The sequence below is a fragment of the Rhinolophus hipposideros genome, assembly GCF_964194185.1.
Source record: "Rhinolophus hipposideros genome assembly, chromosome: 5".
Taxonomy (NCBI): domain Eukaryota; kingdom Metazoa; phylum Chordata; class Mammalia; order Chiroptera; family Rhinolophidae; genus Rhinolophus; species Rhinolophus hipposideros.
This window is the reverse complement of record NC_138051.1, coordinates 62,709,604-62,729,934: the sequence shown is the minus strand read 5'-3', so window position 1 is coordinate 62,729,934 and position 20,331 is coordinate 62,709,604. Positions and strand designations below refer to the sequence as shown.

Sequence of the window (20,331 nt, the reverse complement as noted above, 5' to 3'; positions counted from 1 at the left end):
TTCACACACAAATGAAAATGAAAGAACTGCCAATACCTGATTTCTGTCCCCTATTTTTCTACTTGGAATCACATAATTGGGTACCTTTTGACCACATAGGAAAAAAATAACTGACACTTAGAATTACCAATAACAGAAAGAAATTTTTTTTTTTTAAGAATGAAATATTCCCCATCATAGTGAATTCTTAAGCACGTTCTCCATGTATGCGGCATGCTAGCTGGATGTCTTTTAGCATAATTGTTACATGTTTGGCATTAACTGCTCTTTGCATGGTGTTCCATAGTCATAGATGCACAGTAGGTTATTTAACCATTCTATTTTTGCTCCAGTGTCAAGGTATTTCCTACTATGGGTTGGTTTTTGTTTTTTATTATTATTGTTTTGTTTTCAAAACAGAGATAATACACTTTGAATTACATTTTCTGGTACTGTTTCTGTCAGTAATGGTTTAAGAAAGATTCTCTCTCATTGCCCCCAAAAAAATATTTTGTGGAAAATCTGTGACTTATCCGAGAAATTTGAGAAAGGAATATCCATAATGCGTTATTACAATAATATATTTATCATCTAGAATTCTAAAGATGAAAATAAATAATTCCCTTTGCTGAATAATGTTTTATTTTCTTGTTTACATATAAAGAATGTCAATAACCAATTGTTTCATCTTATCAAGACTATGGATAACATTACTAATGTACTGGAAAGCTCAGAGCCAAATGGTGGCACATCTCTATTTCACAAATACATGGGACTTTACCCACTGTGTTTTATTCCCTGACTTATTTTTCTAACTTAACTTTCCACTTTATCCAATTTTCTTGCTTACATTCATTGTTTTGCATGTATTTCTCAAAATCACCTTAAATTCTTTTTTGAATAGCTGAGAGGATGAATAGATAACTGGACAGATAGTTGAATGGAAATGGTTGAATGTGTCAAAAAGCACCTTTTCCTGAGCTACTTCTGTCAAATATTATTTCTGTTTTGTAATGAATCACTGACTTTGCTGTAGTAAACATGTAACAAAATCTCCTTTGTGCAATACCTGTATTTGGAATGTTGAACTACTACATCTGTATTTATGATTTTACATTTACCATTTTCATTTCAATATACAAAAGTTCTCCAAGTAAAAATTAACCTAGTCATTGTTTATATATTTAACAAAGTTGTTTAAACACTTGTGTTTGCATATTCACAATCACTGTCTACAGTGGGTTAGTGTCCCCCCAAAATTCTTTGTCACCTGGAACCCGAGAATGTGACCTTTTCTGGAAATAGAGTATTTACAGATGTAATTAGTTAATATGAGTCATACTGGATTAGAGCGGGTCCTAGATCCAAAGACTAGTACCCTTATAAGATGAGAGGACACACAAGGAAGAAGGCCACGTGATGACAGAAGCAGAGGCTGGAGTGATGCAGCTACAAGCCAAGGAGCGTGAACGCCAAGGGCTGCCAGGAACCACCAGAAGCTAACGGAGGCATGGACGGTATCTCCCACAGAGACTGCGGAAGGAACCAACCGTGCTGACACCTTGATTTTGGACTTGCAGCATTCAAACTGTGAGAGAGTAAATTTCTGTTGTTTTAAACCACACAGCTTGTGGAACTTTGTTATGGCAGCCCTAGGAAATAAATACACTGTTCCTCTTATATCAGTGGTGTCCAAACTGTGGCCCGCAATCCATTTTTTATTGGCCCACAGCAAATTCCAAAAATATATTTAGTTTACTTAAATAAACCAGGTGAGGCAATACGTATTTCACCTCCAGTGAGTGGCCCGGCTGTTTGTGTATTGTACCGCATATGGCCCTTGGTGAAAAACGTTGAAAAGAGTTTGGACACCCCTGCTCTATATCTTCATTAAAATTATTTCAAGAGCATCTGTGGATTACAGTTCCTAACCTGGAAGAACAGTACCATAAGTGATCAAGGTTCATAATTTCTAATTTGAGAAGTTATATGAAAACTCAGATGTGTGTAAGAGCTCTTCAATAATTAAGAATGTTTGAATCTGAAGTTCTGAACTTAAGAAAGAATAAGTTATAAATGTAAAGCCATTGTTACCCATGTCTTATACTTAAAGTATAGGTTTATCTGGAAGAAGATTAAATTTCTGAAGAACTTTTCCTACCATCCCATTTTAATTTATTTATGATATGACTATAATAGTTGTCTAGTATGGTTCAAAAAGTCAGTGGGATAGCTGTGAAAAGGGCTTGTGAACTTCTGAGTCCAGACTCATATATTGTTCAGGCCGAAAACTTACATTCAAAATGCTGACTTACGATGTATGGATAAATACACTTTCTTAAGCAGCAGTTGCAAAAACAGTAAATCGATTGTGCCATTTAGTCCTGTAAAAACTCAGCAAATTATGCAGAGGTGCACCAGTGGAAATCCCTATTGAAACATAGCTTTTTTTCTTTTTCATTTTCCCTTATTATATGAAAATCAGAATAAACTACACATATACAAGATGATACTAAGTCTTTATCAGCACAAAACTATGATTATCAATTACTTTTTGTTGAAGTTATATATTATATACTTTGTGAATAAATAAGGATGCTTCTGGAATAAGACAGCAAAAATCCTAGAGCACAAAAATCATCAAATGCAACTATAATGGATGCATAATATGGAGTTCACAGAAGCCCATGCTACTGTCTAATTCACTTTTTTACAATGAGAGGGCAGGAGTATAGCCAAATCTTCTCTTTCTGATCTAAGCTGATGAGGATTTTGTGGCTGCCTCCATAGAGTATGCATGAATATTGTACTGATTTACATTTTATTTCATTTGAATATATATCTTCAAAACCATTGACCTTCATTCCTAGAAGGAATGAAAAAAAGTTTATGGGGTTTTGGTAAGTACAGTTTATGGACAGGCCTCTCACAAATCCCTTAGTAAATGCATTTGATAATTCTACATTTTAAGTGTGATTTCAGTCAAACATAAAAATAAAAACAAACCATCACCAAAATAGCACTAGACAATATTTGCTGAATGAATAGAAGCATAAATGACTTTATTCACTATATATTTCTATGTTATTTCTGCTTGCTTAGCTACCTTTTGATTGTAGTTTGGCTTCCTCTATTGATCTGTCTTTAGCGAAAGAATGACTTCTGTGGTCATTCTAGTATTACAATAATATTCCTCATAAGAACTAAAAAGTTGGCATTCTGGAGTGTATTTATAGACTCCTTTAGACTGTGAATGCTTCACTGTAGGGCTTAGCATAGTACCTGAAATTTAGTACACATCTAATGCATGTCAACAAATGTTCCCTGCTTCAGTCTAGACTATCATTCCATTTAGTCTGTGCACCAAAGAAGTCACTCTCTCCTATGGTCTGAATGTTTCCGTCCCCCACCCCCAAATTCACATGTTGAAATCCCAAACCGCAAGGTGATGGTGTTAGGAGTTTGGACCTTTGGAAGCTGATTAGGTCAGAAGGGCCCTCATCAAAGAGGCGTCCCAGAGCTCCCTAGTGCAACCTGACATGTAAAGACCCAGTGAAAAGATGACCACCATTAACCAGGAAGTTCTCCCCAGAAACCAGACTTCCTGGAACAATGAGTTTGGACTCCCAGGCTCCAGAACTGTGAGAAATAAATATTTGTTGTTTATTTGTTGACTCAGAATAAATTAACACAGCATAAGGCTATCCCTAATATTTTTATACATGTAAAAAATATGTTAAAATAAACAACAGGAACAACCATTATGGAAGAAAAGGGAAAGGTGGCACAAAATTGCATCATGTAACTTTGGAGAGGTGGGGCAGGCGGGAAGATGGCCATTGTTGCTAGATAGCCCTTGCCATATAACTATTGGGGAAGGGTGGATGGCAGGATGTGCAGATAAGCTGCTTCAGTCTTTTATAGTACAAACCAGCTGGCTTTGCCTCTTTGTCTCTCCTGCACCGACAAGAATGCCCTCAGGTTTGGTTCCACATCCACCTGGTTATTGTAACAGCATGGTTCCACAAATGCCAGAAGTCTGAATCAATCATACTTATTTGGCTCATATGAAGGAGGCATGGTCTTGGGTAATTAGCAAATACAATAGAATGCTTTACATACAACCACGGAAGTTCACACACTGCTGTGTCAATTGCAAACCCTAATGATGTAGAGTGGTGAGGAATCACCTGACACCTGTTCCAACAGGTGGGGACTGGAAGAGAAGAACCCTTCCCCCTCTTGTCAGGATTATATGACCTGAAAGAGGTTCTAGAAAGCAAAAGTTGGAGAGCAGTAGCAGGAAGAATCAGATAAAGGATGACTTTTTAAAGCAGAAAAGAGAGTTGTGGAGAGCAGCTTTGTGGCTTTTGCTTTTATATGGCTCAGAAATAACAAGTAAATAAACACATACAGTTAAGTGAAACTAGATAGTATACTTTCAGTTATCTTTTACTCAATGTCAGCATGCAGTTGGCTACTTGGGTCTGTCCTTCTAGCCCCAGCTCACTTCCAAAGGACAGAAGCAAACTCAACTGCCCCAAACATTGATTGGTATCTCTCCTCACCAAGATCTAGACAGAAATAGTGATGTCAGCAGATAATTTGGGGTTCTCTTATCCTGCCAACTGGCTTGTGTTTTTGTTTTTGTTTTTTTCAATCATCTTGGAGGATCAATATCTTCAAGAATAATCATGGTACACAAAAGAGTATGGCCTTACACAATGGACCACAAGAGGATAATCTTCTCAATAGAACCTAATCAGCACATTTCAACAATGGAAAACTTCATTCAATACAGAGCAGGGAATAAGATTTTTTTCACAGAGAGTAACATTCATTAATGGGAATTGTACTGTAACTTAATAGTTAAAATTTGACTAAAGTAATCTGACCAGACAGCAGTACAGATAGGTTATGTTCCATCAAGAAACCTAAAGGGATAGAGATATTTTAAAGATTGTGATATCCCTTATTTTAAATCCCCTCTATAGTACTCTTCACACTGTACTATAACGTATCTGTTCACTTTTCTGTATTCCCCACTTGGCTTCTAAAGTCCATAAAGAAGGAACTGAGTCTCTCCCATTTTCCTTTTATCAGAAACTAGCACAGAGATGCCTGGCATATTGATGACCATCAAAACACTGTAGAATGAACACTTTCATCACTAGTAAATACATCAAAGCTCATATCCAATTTCATATTCTGCACACTGTCAACAGAAAGACTGGAGAAGAAATTGATAAGCAGATATTCATAAAGCAGTATAAATGGAAAACAGGGCTCTGATCTTAGATTCTGAGTCAGGAAATGTAGTATCCAGTTGAGCAGGTTGTTCGTTGCACAAGATTATCCAGCCAAACACACAAATTGGCGCAGAAATCTAGTCCATGAACACTGCTCTGTGTCTACCCACAGGAAGCAATGCCTTTTTTATTTTCCGAATTCATGCAGATACTATAAAAGCTTGAGACCATCCTGCTTAAAATGACTTAATCTCTGACAAGTTAGATCCCAGAAGCAATAAAAACTGTCCTACAAATCTGATTCCACCACAAAGCAAGAAAGAAAAAAACACTGAATATTGTCTGATCTTGAATGAGAACACTGAGATTGGAGATTTTCCCTGGATTCTCAACATAGGCTGTGATAGGGTTATAAAGCAAAATTTTTTTGTAATGTAAAAGAACCACACAAGGGAGCCTCAGATTCAACCTGATCCCAGAAAATGAGCTACAGAATCAGAGATACGGAAAGAACAGGAAGAAAACTTGAAGGTCAGAAGGACTTGAGAGATCATCTAATCCAATAGTTATTTTACAGATGGGGAAACCAAAAAGATCAAGATGAGTGAGTTGCCTGTGGTTAGTTAGCAAAAGTGAGTTCTAGACTTACTTTTGTTTTTTGACTTTCAATCTAACAATGTACCACAACTGGCTAGACTTGCCATCGTTATCATCAACATTGCGTACCCACTGTGTAGGAGACGTTGAGACACAAAGACTTGATCTCCAAGGACCTTAAAATGAGCTTGAGAAAACAGGAAATCAGTATTGAAAGATAAGCAATAATGTAAGGTGGCATATGAAGGGAGGTTTAGACAGGTTTCTGAGTGGGAGTAGTGACACCAACCGATAGGAATCCATAGGCATGGGGTGGAGTGCTCTCACGTGGGCCAGCAATTCTGAAAGGACCAGAACCAGGTGAGTGAGAAGGTCTAGCTGAGTGTAATGCAGGGACTCAGCTCCCACCCCCCGCAGAATGTGGTGAAGCCAAAAAGGAACAACAACGGAGCCACAGATAGGGGAGTCATATCACTATTGGTGGCCAGTGGAGACACAAAAGCAAACATCCGTCAGTACCTCAACGAGGAGTCTTCCTGCAACCCACTCTCGCTGGCGACCAGGCGAGACATAGGAAGTAGGATCAACATGATCCACAATGTAATCCGCTTGCTAACCACACTTGCTAGCTGCAATCCATCTGCTTCCCTGCCAACTGCCTTGCCAGTGTAGCCATGGCAGTTATATTAGTGGCTAATGGCTAACCGGTAACAGCTGATGGCCAACTAGCCACAGCGGATGGCCATCTGATTATGGATAATGGCCATCTAATCACCGAGCCAGCACCTTTCCACGTGAGGCCAGAGCCTGGAAACTGCTCTCCTGGCTCTGTCCCCACACTCCAGCCTTCCAGGGTCTCGCCTCACAATCTACACGACAAGCATCTTCCACAAGGGACCCTGTGAGAGGACCCTGGAGGTACATACAACATCCACGAATCATAACAGTAACAGTTGCCGCAGCAGACCACCACCATCCCACACTGAGTACCTCAAACAGGGGCAGGTTTGATTCACCCAGCCCATGAGAAAAAGTTTCAGTCCAGTTCAAGTAATGTCCCAGAGGGTGTCCCTCAATGTCTACTTATACAGTGGTGTCTCCCAAAGTGGCGAATCTTCTGTGGCAACCTGGGGCTGTACCAACGTGCCGATCTGACAAGATGACTGATACGCCATACAAGTAAAAGTGTGGGCCCAATCCACTATCCCATTAGCCCATAGGCACCGACGCGCAGAAAGAAATAGTAGTCATAGGAATCAACAATGGCAAATCCCGTCCACCTGGGAGGATACATGCTAGCTTTTTGTCCTGGGAAAGGAGGGTTGCTGCCACTGACACCTTTCCTGGTTTGTGGTACCAGACTTTTATGGCAGTGCTTGGGGTCCCTTGCATAGTTTCAACATGTAGCAGAACACGGGACCCAATAATAGGCCATAGCGAGAGCACATAGGTTCCCTGCAAAATTGTCCCAGCATGGGAACCTCCATATACCACAGTCAGCCACTAGGCCACCACCCACGGCGTCACTTGCAAATCATGGGTCAAACCAGTTCCCCATGGGGCTATCAGGCCAACCACCAACAGTGGGGGCTTTTGACCCTCTAGGGCCTTGGACCTTTTCCTTGTTCACCGCCCAGCCACATGACTTCAGGTGGGAGAGAAGAGAGGGAGCTGCTTGCTCTAAATCTGAAAGAGAATCAGATGTTAGTAAAACATCATCAACATAGTGAAAGAGGACCACAGAGGATAGGTGATCCCACTGTGCCAAGTCCTGGGCTACAAGCCCATGGCAGACAGTGGGGCTGTGCAAGTATCCTTGCAGAAGGACTTGAAAAGTCCACTGCTCCCCGTCCCAAGTAAAAGCAAACTGCTCTTGACACTCGGGCACAATGTCAATGGAGAAAAAAGCATTGGCCAAGTCCACTATGTAGTGATACATTTCCAGGCGGACAGTCAGACGATCCATCAAATCGTGAATTCAAGGCACTGCAGCGTGCAAAGTTGGTGTCATCTTATTTAACTCCCTATAGTCCACAGTCATTCGCCAGGTCCCATCTGGCTTCTTGACAGGCCATACTGGGGAGTTAAAGGGACTGTGCGTTGGCCTCACAATATGTGACTTCTCCAATTCTTTATTGTACGACCAATCTCCTCCTGCCCTCCTGGCAGGCAGTACTGTTGCACTGTAACCACATACGGTGGCTGCGGCAACACTTGAGGAGGGTGGTGAGCATGCCCACGTTATCACCTCTTTCACCATCCGGATCGGAGGTGGAACTCTCCAATTGATGTCTGTAAACGGAAGTCATGTAGCACGTCCGCCCCTAGAATATATTCCAAAATGGAGGAGACATACACCGTGTAGGTCCAGGGGAGGGTGGGTGGTGGGTGGTGGGTGGTGGAAGCCTTCCTATACCCCGTGGTAAGGAAACAGCTTTTACCGTCACAGTCTTTCCCCCGTAGCCATCAATGCAGATTGCTGGTCCGGGGAACAGTTCTGGGTTCCCATAAACAAGACTGCAGTCTGTGCCGGTGTCAACTAGGTCCAAAACCCTCTGCACATTAGAAGAGGACCAATGTATGGACAGTTCCACGTGAGGCCTCTGGTCCCCACTCGTACCCTCAGCCGGGGTACCTTGCCCCCTCCCCCCCAATCAAACTAAAAGGAGTCAACCTCAAGCAGCCACATGAACTCCTGGAGGGACACGGGTCGCGCTTTCCCAGACTTCTCCTTTAGGCTTCGCTGGAATTGCTGTTCCAGACAACTGTTTCCAAAGTTCCAACAAGAGTGCATTGGGTTGCTGGTCTATTTTTTCCTGATCAACCCCCGCTGCCAAGAGATCACGCCACATCTGCGTGTGTGTTACTCTCTGAGGCCCGCGACCTCACCCCTTTACTTTTGATTTGCGCTTCCAGGTCTTGACTTCTCGGACATCCTGTCTTAACTTCCCTCGCCGCAGGCTTTCAACATCCGCCAGAGTGGCCACGGTGGTGGTAACTTCATGGATCCGCCACCCCACATAGGGCGTTAGTATGGCAACCAAGGATCCAAAAGCACTTACAGGAGCAGTATCCAAAACCAGATCTCTCATGCTAGTTGTAAAACGCTCCTCATCCAGTCCCCGCATATTAGGGTTGAACACAGCACGTCTCATACCCATTTCACGGATGATTTGAGCAAGTTCAGCATATGATTGCCATTTACCCACAGTTTCTGGCAGCTCACCAGCCTCTCTCCATACTGTACGTACCGCAGCGGTGAGCCACTCCATGAGAGTGTGGTGGCCCTGGTCTTGGGACAACCTATGGCAATTCCGTAACCTTTGTCGCAGGGACAGATGCACTGTCACGAAGGCTAGCTTTTCCATTTCGCTGGGGGAGCAGAGAATGCTGTCTGCCCCCTCATCCCATAAACACAGCAGCCAAGCTGGGAGTGGCTCTTCAGGGCGCTGTTGGCACTGCCTCCCCAGCTCCCACAACTCAGTGGGGGTGTAGGTTGTGAACTCAGTCACAACTGGGTTGCCAGCAGCAACGCCCTGGGGACCCAAAGGTTGCTCAAGCTTTACCTTTTGCTGCATTATAGGCTGGGCATGGTGATGGGGAGCTACATCACTTCCACTTACGTTGTCCACCTCTGCCTCAGAGTCTCCACCGTGGTGCACCTCCTTTAATTGGTGGACCCCAGCTTCCAGCTCCTCTCACCAAGCGGGTCCTCTGTGCCACGACGCAACACGGTGAGGAACATCCATCCACATGACCAGCTGCACCCCTCACTCCCTCTGGCAATAGCCCAGCCAGAACCCGCAGGGCCCTCTCCACACTGGCTGGAGAGCCATCCATGTCCTCCTACCCCTCCTCGGGGGTCCAACTCCTGAGAACAGTGGCCACCAGGCACCACACAATGTGTGGGCCACCTGTTCTCCTTCCCAGAGTCAGACACCATTCCTACCAGTCCGGAATCCTGCTCGCGGTGCCAGGTGTCTGAGTGGGTAGTGGCCTCGGTGTAAGATGTCCACAACTCTAGGAGCCTACGGCAGCAGCAGACCACCAAAAGGCAGGCGACGCTGGCTGTGGCCATGAGGATGGTATGCCATCAGGAGGCTGGAGAAAACCACCAATTTACTAAGGGGTCACATCTCTCCCAGGCAGATCGTGTTTCCTGTTCCCCATGCTGGTTGAGACCTTGCTCCCTGCATCATATGTAATGCGGGGGTCTGTGGTCCCACTCTGAGAGAGGAGGGTGTGGACACAACGTATGGTGAGGCCGAAAAGGGAACAACAACGGAGCCACGGGTAGGGGGTTCATATCACTATATTCTTGCTGGCAGCTGGGTTGGAGATACAGGAAGCAATCCGCAGTCCACTTCTCTGCCAACCAACCTCTTGCCAGTGTAGTTATATTCGTGGCTAATGGCCCACCGGTTACAGCTGATGGCCAACTAGTTATACTGAGGCTGCAGGCGGGCCTAAGGTCACAAAATAAGGTTAGGAGAATCCAACTACCTCGGGCCCTCTCGACCTCTGTACCTTAATTAAACCTTTGGGTTGATGCCTCAGATTACAAGGATGATTGGTGCAAAGCCCCTCCTCATCTGGGCTCCGACCCCCAGCAGGGCGGGGGCCTAGGCAGCTGTGCAGGCAGACCAGAGGGGAGGCGGAGGAGAAGGGAGGCATCCAGAGGGGCCGCCGGCCCGCAGCTGACCCGCACCCACCGCCAGAGGGGCACGAAGCGCGCCTCGCCCACGGCGCCCACGGAGACGGGGCTTCCGGGGCGGTGCGCGCGGCCGGCGGGGCGGGACCGGAGACCGAGCGCCTCCTACGTCGGGCTGCGTGACAATGGGACGGCCGGCGGAACGCGGCGGCGGCCTCCGCGGGCCTCGGGGCGGGGGGCGGAGCCACCGCCGCTGCCGCCGCAGCCCCGGTAGGGATTTGAAAGATTAAAAACTCCGGGTGGAGAGGGCGGCGGCGTTGAATGTGTGGCGGAAGTGCTGGGGGCCACGGCTCGGCGCGGGGTTGGGTAGCCGGCAGCGCCTCCACACCATGAATTACCCGGGTCACGGGTCCCCGCGGAGCCCCGAGCTTAACGGCCGGGGCAGCGACGGCGCTGCCTGGGAGCTGGGCTCGGATGCGGAGCCGACGTTCGGTGGCAGCGTCTGCTGCTTCGACCACCTGCCCGGAGGGGACCCGGGCGACGGCGAGGTGCCCCTGGCCTTGCTCCGCGGGGAGCCCGGGCTGCACTTGGCGCCGGGCGCGGAGGAGCACACCCACCACCTGGCGCTGGACCCCTGCCTCAGTGACGAGAACTATGACTTCAGCTCGGCCGAGTCGGGCTCCTCGCTGCGCTTCTACAGCGAGGGCGAGAGCGGCGGGGGCGGCAGCTCCTCGTCCTTGCACCCGCCGCAGCCGCCGCTGCTGGTGCCGTCGAACTCGGGGGGCGGCGGGGCGGCGGGAGGAGGCCCTGGGGAGAGGAAGCGCGCCCGGCCCTGCGGTGTGGCCTCCCGGCACCGCTACGAGGTAGTGACGGAGCTGGGCCCGGAGGAGGTGCGCTGGTTCTACAAGGAGGACAAGAAGACCTGGAAGCCCTTCATCGGCTACGACTCACTCCGCATCGAGCTCGCCTTCCGAACCCTGCCGCAGGCCACGGGCGGCCGGCCCCGGGCGGAGGACCCCGACAGCGACCATGTGTGCGGCCGGGCCTCCAGCTCCGGGGAGGACGACGAGGAGGACCGCGTCTGTGGCTTCTGCCCGCGCACGGCGAGGCACGAGCCCGAGATGGAGGAGCTGGTGAACATCGAGCGGGTGTGTGTGCGGGGCGGCCTCTACGAGGTGGATGTGACCCAAGGAGAATGCTACCCGGTGTACTGGAACCGTGAGTAGCCGGCCGGGAAGGGGAGCGGGACGGGCTGCCTCTGCAGGGGCCGGCGCGCGCCCTGGTGGGTTTGAGACTTGACCCCTATGGGGAGGGAGGCGCGTGAGGCCTGGCGTGTTCGGTCAGAGCAGGATGGAGACTGTGCGGGCAGCTCTGGCAGGTGAAGGGTAAACGAGCAGATGGCAAAACCCAAGCTGCCCAGGGTCAGGAGGAGAGGATACTGCCGGCGTTGTGGCTTCTGGGTGAGCGGTACTGCTGCCATGCCCTGGAGAGGATCCAGGGACGGATGCCCAGCCCGAAAGGTTTAATTTCGTGACCCTCCCCGAGCTTTGTCCACTCGGAGATCTGATTCGGTCTCATTTACCCTGAAGTGGCTGTGATTTAAATAGCAGCGTGTCCTCTGGAGTGGGAATGTTTGAGAGAATCTGCAGGAGAATCAACAGTTCACTTATGGACTCGAAAAAAGAAAATTAATCCCTGGCGGGAAAGGAGATAAGTTGTTACCTCCGAGTGCGTTAGGGAGGGGTGGAGAGCATAGCGTGAAGCTCACTCAGTGGAATACTCCTTTATATCTCTTAGGTGCTTGTTTACATATTTTTATTTTTGCCTTTTGACCTTGAAAAATTACAAGGCCTGTGCCTTGGTGTCCTCTTCTGTAAAATAGGAATAATTGTATCTACCTCTTCTGTAAAATAGGAATAATTGTGGAGGTTAAATGAGACAATAAACCTAAAAGAGTTGAAACTGCTTGGCACATACATGTGATATAAGTGTTAACAATGGGTCCTTATTCATTAACCTACACAATTTGGTATATAATTAGATTGAGAAGTAAGGCTATCAGAAATATCTGCCATTGCATGTAGCAAATGTTACACACATATAGTAGATATTTTATAGTAACAGAAGCTGTTGGCCACCAATAATTTGTAATGTACAGTTTCAATTTTTAGAGCCCAGTGCCCTCACTCAAATGTCTTCATTGATTGTCACTAGACTTCGGTCCTCCATACATTTTACAACATTCTGTCTTTTATTAATTGTATGTATTGATGACTTAGCTTCCTTTCTATATGTTTAGCATTTTCTGGGCAGAGTCCATTGCCATTATCTTTGTACTTTCCTAGGGCTTAGTGCAGTAAATAGTCAATAAGTAAGTATTGAATTGCATAAGTGATTCTGATAATATTAAAACATTCATAAGTTAAGCATGAGTCACTAAAATAGAGATTACATTTATCTGTATTTTCTCAGAATCACCAAATAAAATAAGCATAGAAGGAAATATAATTTCTTACCACACTTTAAGATGACATTGAAGACGTTACCATTTTCACAAGTCAAGTTCATTACGGGATCTGTCACATCACTCTCTCTTTTTGATTATAAGCTCACTAAGGACAGGGTATGTTTATATTAATTCATTAATTCAGTTCTTTCATTTTATTGAATATTGGTGTGTGCATAATACCAATATTATGCACTCTTGTGAATGCGTTAGGAAAGGTGGAAAAAAGAACTATCCTTACCCTTCAAGAGTCTCCCACTTAGTCTTTTCTTAAAATGACCTAGACATCACTACAGATTTTTTTTTTCCTTTGAAGATGGAATTGTAAGAACTTATTGAAGCCAGAGAGTTGGATAAAATTCCAGGCATCCTTGGAGAGGGGCCTGGAAACCAAGACATGAATCTTAGGTCAGCTGAACTATATTCACTTAGAATATTGTGTGCTCTTTTGGCTTATGATAAAATTGTTAATGCTTGCAAATTGCTTTACTGTTTACAAAGTGATTTTTCACATTCTTTTCATAGTGATATCAAATTAATGCTAATGTTCTGTATTTGAAGAAATGAACTCATTGAAATTAATGAACTTGTCTAAGGTCACTTAGCTAGAAAGTGGTAAAGCAGTTCATAGTCTAGTGGGGAAATACAGTGCAGTGTCCAAAGAGCATCTGACCCACCCAAGGGTGAGGGTGTCAGGAAAGCTTCCCAGGTGATGTAAGACTGAGCCCTAATGGATTAATTTAATCAGGCAGAAGAAATGGGGAAATGGAGGGGAAGGCATTCTAGCCAGGTGGGGTCACATATGCAAGGGCACCGAGGCATGAAACTGCATAGTATGATAAGGAAGGTGCTGCATCTACAGGGGCTAAGACACAGGTAAGTTTGGGATTTGACCACCACAGAGACAGAGGTGTTTGGTCAGGGACAGGAGGAAATTGTGAAGGGACCACCTGCCTATGAATGGCACGTTTGGGAGACTACCTAGAAAACGAACAAGGGTGGATAAGCAGTGCTAAGGAGTTTGGACTTTATCCTGTGTGTAAAGGGGACCCAAATAGTTGAAGGTTCTCTATTACTTAGGTGTGTAGTGACAACACAAAGGTTGAATTGGAGAGTTGGAGAATATCTTTAGAATACTAGTTTCATAAATCAAGCAAGAGACAATGAGGGGCTACAAAGATTAACTTGAAAGGAAACTTAGTCTTCTCAAACAGCAACACTATTTTGATTCCATTTTAGCATTTTCTAAATAGTTTTCTGCAAGATGCAATCCCGTGGGTGCCCCAGGCCTTCATATGAGCTGTAGTGAAGCACTACAATAGTGCTTTTTGTCCATAATTTACCACTTCTCACAAAATCCCATATAACTTTGATCTAATTGGTTTTTCAGGTCTCTGTGTGTTAAGTTTTCACAGCTTCTCAGGACGGTTCTTTTCCAGTGTGGTCTCTTCAGCCTTCCTTCAAATGGAGGAACTCCATTTGAAGGGTATTTTGCAGCTTTTGACCTTTGTCCCATTTTACTTCTTTAAAAAACTTGTCTGGAAACTTTCTAAATAGTGGTAATGAAAGGTGTTTTTCTTTTTTTAAAGTCCAACAAGATCCTACATAGAATGGTGGTAGCATTCCAGTGGCCATTTAGATTTTTGTGACCTGATTGAGCCCACCGCATCTAGGTGTCAAGGCCAACCAGTTAGTTTCACCTAGTCTAAAAGAGAGGTGTTGATTTAAATTTATATTTACTCTTCCTTTTGAACTCTTACTGGCAGGTAAAATTTGAACCAGTTCAGGGGTACATGAATCAGAAGGGGAACAGAATTTGTCTTCTATAGATAGGAAACCAATATTATTACACATGAAAAAGTTATTATATGAAGTTTGTTTTTGTTTCATTGTCTGTTCAGATATTTTTCTGACTGTCTGTGGACGTTTTAGATAAAAACTGATCATTGCTGAGTAATGCCTGAGTGAACTCGTTTGTGCCCCGTGTTCTTCCTAAGCTGCTTGTAGCTACCTCATAGATTTGCATTGAGAATTATAAATTATATATAACATGCTTAGAATAATGTTTGGAACAAAGTACTAGGTATTAAATATATCAATTTGCATCTCAGAAAACTATACCTTACATGTAGAAAGTTAGTAATGCTGAACAGTGCAAAATTGTTGAGTACCCAAGATTTGTTGTTACTGGCCTGTACCTCATCACAGAGGAAAGAATGTTTGTAAAAAAATTACTAGCACGAAAGTGGCCAAAGCATTTAGTAATAGCTATGGAAGGTATATTATAGAAATATTTAATGAGTTTAGAATAGTCTCATAGCAATTCTGATGATAGTGGTTTGTGCATTGTTTACTAGGGAATGTGTTATGGCCTTTCATTGACTAAGTTAATCAAGTTATTTAATTGACCAAATAGTATATGAATGTGTAGTTTCTAGAAGCAGTTATTAACTATAAGCCACAGCTTTCTTTCCCTCTTTTTTCCAGTGTACTTATAAGGCCTTGCATTATTGTAATTCTAAACCATTTTAAGTTTCAGACACTTTAGAAATTCACTAGCCTTCATAATATATTGAAGAGAAAATAATATTCCTGATGAAATGAGGTAGAAAAATTAGGGTGGTTTTTTTTTTCTGTAAGTACCCAAATTATATGATGTTTGTTAACTTGGCATAGCTGTAACCACGTCTTACGTTTTTTTCATTTGGGGGTTAATTAACTTAATAATAATCCTTTATGAGCCACAGAGCATCATGGGAAAGAAATGGAGTCCAGGCTGGTAGAAGGCACTCTTTCTTGGTCAGTTTCTGCCTCCAATAAAGCAGAACTAAAGGAAACAGAGAGAGCAGAGATTGACATGCCTGACTGAAAAAGTGTTAGTCTAGTTAAGAGTAAGTTAACTCTTTTTAACTGCTTAACTCTTTTTAACTGCTTTATCTCCCACTAGCCCATCCTGGATAGCAAATCTGGGTGGCATTAGAATTCTGGCTGCTCAGGTTTGCAGAAGCCTGGCAATATCTTCTGAGAACCCCAGTCTAGGTCAAGTCTGCTTTAGACTGCTTTTTTCAGTGACCTGCTGAAACAGCACAAGGATGTGAATGACTAGTGAGTGACATGTGTGGAGCAGAGGACTTGGCACTTCCTGACCAAGGCATTCAGGACTTTTCTTTCCCTTTGCAGTGTACCATTAAAGACTGATCTAATATCAGTTTTGATCCACCTTGTTTGTATATGGCTCAAATGTAATAATGCATGTTGTGTAAGTGATTTATATAAATGTTCAAAGTACTCAGTACGGTTTTCTTTCCTCCATCTGTTACCCCATCTTCTTTTCTTTATTCCTTTACTATTTTGCCATAAAAGAGACCTTTTGTACTCTTCTCTCTTCGAATTTTATTTCCTGGGGCTTTTATCTCCACATCATGCCCTGTAATTTCTGCTTTGCTAAGATCTTTGATGTCTGGAACCCTAGGGCTGATCCTTTTCTATAGAGAGCTGGAAAAAGCTGGATGTGCTAGCACAGGATTCCCCTTAGAATTATGCACATTTGGGTGAGAGAGTAGGGGAATAGAAAGGAGAGAGGGAAATGCAGGATGTATTCCCAGGAAACCTACAGATGAAGATTATAGCAGAAGAGATGAGGAGGTAGGCAGTTCTAGAATCCCTGATTGTGGGGGAATCTGATCTAAGACCTTTATCTTTTCATGAGTATGATGGAATTTAAACTGCATGTTATCAAGAAAAACTTCAACACTGATGAAGGGTATAGATACGGTCTCTGCTTTTTTGCCACAATACGAGTACATTCCTAAAAGTGTAGTTAAAAAGTAGAACAAGAAAAAACATGATTTTTTATAGCCTTTATATATAACTACTTTTCTACTCTTTTAAGTCTGCCTTGGTAAAGGGAAATTTTGCCCACAAAAGATGTTGAATCACTGACAAATGAGTGGATTAATGGGATGAAAAGCATAATACAGATACTTTTTGATACCCTTGGATTAGGGGACAAGTGAAATTCAAAGTAGTGAAAAGTAGGAATTGTTCATACCAGAGAGCTGAAGAAAAATGGTAGAAGTATTGATATGATTGAATAAAAATAATTCTGTTTTATGTACTGCTTTCTAATTTTACCAGATTGCCACACAAGAATAAATTATACTCTAATATTTGTTTTAATGTCTTATTACATTAAGCTATATCTATAATCATTGCACTTGTATGTTCAAATAAAATCTGCTGGAGGCCAGGCCAGCCTTTGGAAATTACATTATTATTGGTACTTCTGTACCCCAAGATCTCAGATATTTGGGAATCTTAGAGAAGTATAAATTCCACCCAAATGGATGACTTTTCCAAATAGTTAAGAGTTAAACTTTTATTTGCTAGAGAATGATTTTAACAACATGAATGAAAATCTCTGTAATGTTACTAATTCTCCTTTGGGCCTCTTCTCAGTGAACCATCATTCTGAACATTGCTGCAAGATACCCCTTGAGACACATGATACAGGACAAAGAACTGGATAAACTAAGCTAAAACATATGACTTCTAAATCACATGCCATGGAATGTGTGGCTCAGTAACTTTAGGTGATGCACACGGAGCAGAGTTAGAATTACTTCTGAACCTTGACATAGACATAGTTAAAGTCAATCCCACCTTGTATTTACTACGTATTACAGTTAATATTTTATAGATAAATCTATCATTTTCTTCTAATTCTATAGAGTTAACCTCTAAGTAGACCCAGGATATCTCATGTCCACCTGATTCATCCACCTAGCCCTCAGTAAAAGTGGCATTTTACATCTGGTATATATTTTAACATTAAGTACCTCCAAATCTGTTTATGTTTCGGAAAAGAAAATCTTTGCCGTGAATCAAGGATAGTCATTGCCTGGAAAGCGAGTCTACTTCAAAGAGGTTATTGAGGACCAGTCACACAGGAAAGCATAGGATGGCTGCTCAAGCACTTCCGGTGGCACTCTTCCATGCCAGCTCTCCACTGCTCAAATGAACCCTTACTGTATGGCCAGCACAAAATGAGACAGTTGTACATGTCTGTAAGGTTTGTGAACAGATCCGTGCTTTGGCTTGATGTTTTCATTGTATGCCAGCCACTCTTCTGATTTAAGACTACCACCCATGCTTCTGCTCTTGGCCTTTCACTAGAAAAAACTGGGACCTTATATTTCAGAATATCTTTTTGGATATAGTTGCAGTTTGTTTTTAACCTGTTTATTATTTAACCTGTTATTTTATGTAAACTACATTATCACACTTTTTTTTGGTGGAGAAAAGTATAACTGTGCCCCATAAATAATGAATGTTCCTACTCCTGGATTAAGTTGTTTAGAATTCTGATTACCTGATAGCATTCTGTCTTTTATGGACAGATGTAGAACCCACCAAAGTGTATAGTAGATAACACAAAAAGGGTGGATCTCATTTATATTAGCTCATCAATTTCATTTCTGCCACCTTCATTTTGATTTTTACTGGTTTTTCTATAGAGGAGGTATTGAATAGTGTTTATGAGTGTAAATGACCACTGGAGGCAGACTGGTTCCAAATTCCAGCTCTGCCATATACTGTCGTGTAACTTTGGGCACCTTAATTGCTTTGTGCCACAGTACTCTTCTTCTGTAAAATATGGAAAATAGTACATACCTCTTAGGATTGTGTAATAAATGAGTTAAAATATTTAAAGATCTTGAAATATCCCATGATAAATAGCACACTCTACGTAACAGTTAGCTGTTATTCTCTGTTTTCCTGCCTCTTCTTTCAAATTTATAACCCACTTTACATTCTTGGCTTTCAACAGTCGTATTTTAATTTGTTGTCCCTTTCCTGACGTTGAATTTTCTTGGCCTTGACTCATGGTAATTGACTCTCATTTAGGCAGAGCCCTAGAACCTCTGTACCTCTTCTTGTGAGAAACTGTTGCCTCTTCTTGTGAGAAACTGTGGCTGATTTTTTTGCCTAGTCTTTCAGGCCCCAGAAAGAGCTGGACTGTCTTGAGATTTCCTAACGTGGACCCCAGAAGAGTGCACCAATCATTCTCTTACAAATCTACTGCCTGTGGGAAAGGAGGAATTTTATCCCATAAAAGCATTCTAAATTCTTCATCATCTGCTTTTTTGGTATGCAGATCCTGTCACCAGATGTGGGGAGGTACTGACGCCATCCCAAAAGCTTATTTAGCACATCTCTAACCAGCTACCCAGACTTTTGATACAACAGAGAACTTTACAGCTTTCTAAAAGACTACTCAGTTTTCAGTTGAGGCAGAGCCAGTAGTGTTCTTGGATTTCTGCCATGTTGGCAAGACAGAAATGGCCCATAATTCTCCTTACAGTGGAGACCTCGGCATGAAAACTTTGAGAGATTTCTCTTAATTGACCTGCAGTTGAACCAACAGTGATAGGGATGACAGTTGGGTTCTGGCACCTAGTGCAAGATCTAGCTTCAAATCAGTCTGCCCGTAGTCCAGGGATTTGAAGCGGTGATTCCTGATCCAGCATTGGCAATAAAAGCCAAGTGGGCTTAGAGAATAGGTCTTTGTTGTCAAATTCCCTTAGTTTGAATCCTTGATTTACCATAGCCATATGACTTTGGGTAAGTTGTACCATGTTTCCCCGAAAATAAGACCACCTGGTCTTATATAATATGAGACCTGGTATAATATAATATAATATAATATAATATAATATATATAATATAATATATATATAATATAATACTGGGTCTTATTTTAATATAATATAAGACTGGGTCTTATATTAATTTTTGCTCCAAAAGACGCATTAGAGCTGATGGTCTGGCTAGGTCTTATTTTCGGGGAAACACGGTAGTTGTAATCTCTGCGGCCCAGTTGCTCCTTTGTAAATGGAGATACTGATTCCTGTTTCACAGCGTTATTATGAATATTTCATTGAAATACATACACATATGTAGAGCACTTAGTACAGTTCCTGGTTCAATAAGTGTTAGCTATTTTATTTAAGCTGGGCTGGTATATTTGCTTTTAAACTGGAAGCCTAGCTTCTAGAAATTAAAAAGTGTGTGTTTGACCTGTTTTATTTGTGAAAAAGAAGAGTGGGATTCTCTGGCTCTACCAGAATTACTTTAGTTTAAATTTAATGACATACACACATAGCACATACATATACACATACTCCCCCACACCCTCTCTCTCCCTTTTTTCCTTTTTTTCTCTTCCCCTCTCCCTTTGTGTGTGTGTGTGTGTGTGTGTGTGTGTGTATGTGTGTGTACATGTTAAAGCTGCTTAATCTCACCCCCTGAAAGTTCTGGGAGTCACCAAGTTTCACAGGCCAAGGACC

The 20,331-nt window shown here is 43.1% G+C and overlaps 1 protein-coding gene across 9 annotated transcripts in view; it reads left to right on the top strand.

The window, feature by feature from the left end:
* Positions 1-10,605: 10,605 nt before the first annotated feature.
* DDHD1 (DDHD domain containing 1) overlaps positions 10,606-20,331 on the top strand; it is a 68,932-nt gene continuing 59,206 nt past the window's right edge. For 3 of the 9 annotated variants that reach the window (XR_013993295.1, XM_081047629.1, XM_081047627.1), the window contains exon 1: positions 10,646-11,694. Coding sequence is in view for 6 of the 9 variants with exons in the window: in XM_081047629.1 (XP_080903755.1) it covers positions 10,866-11,694 (829 nt within the window). In the remaining 3 variants the exon portion in view is untranslated. Of the gene's footprint in view, positions 11,695-20,331 lie in introns of all 9 variants that reach the window. The other 6 variants (XM_081047632.1, XM_081047631.1, XM_081047628.1 and 3 more) reach the window with 5 other exon arrangements.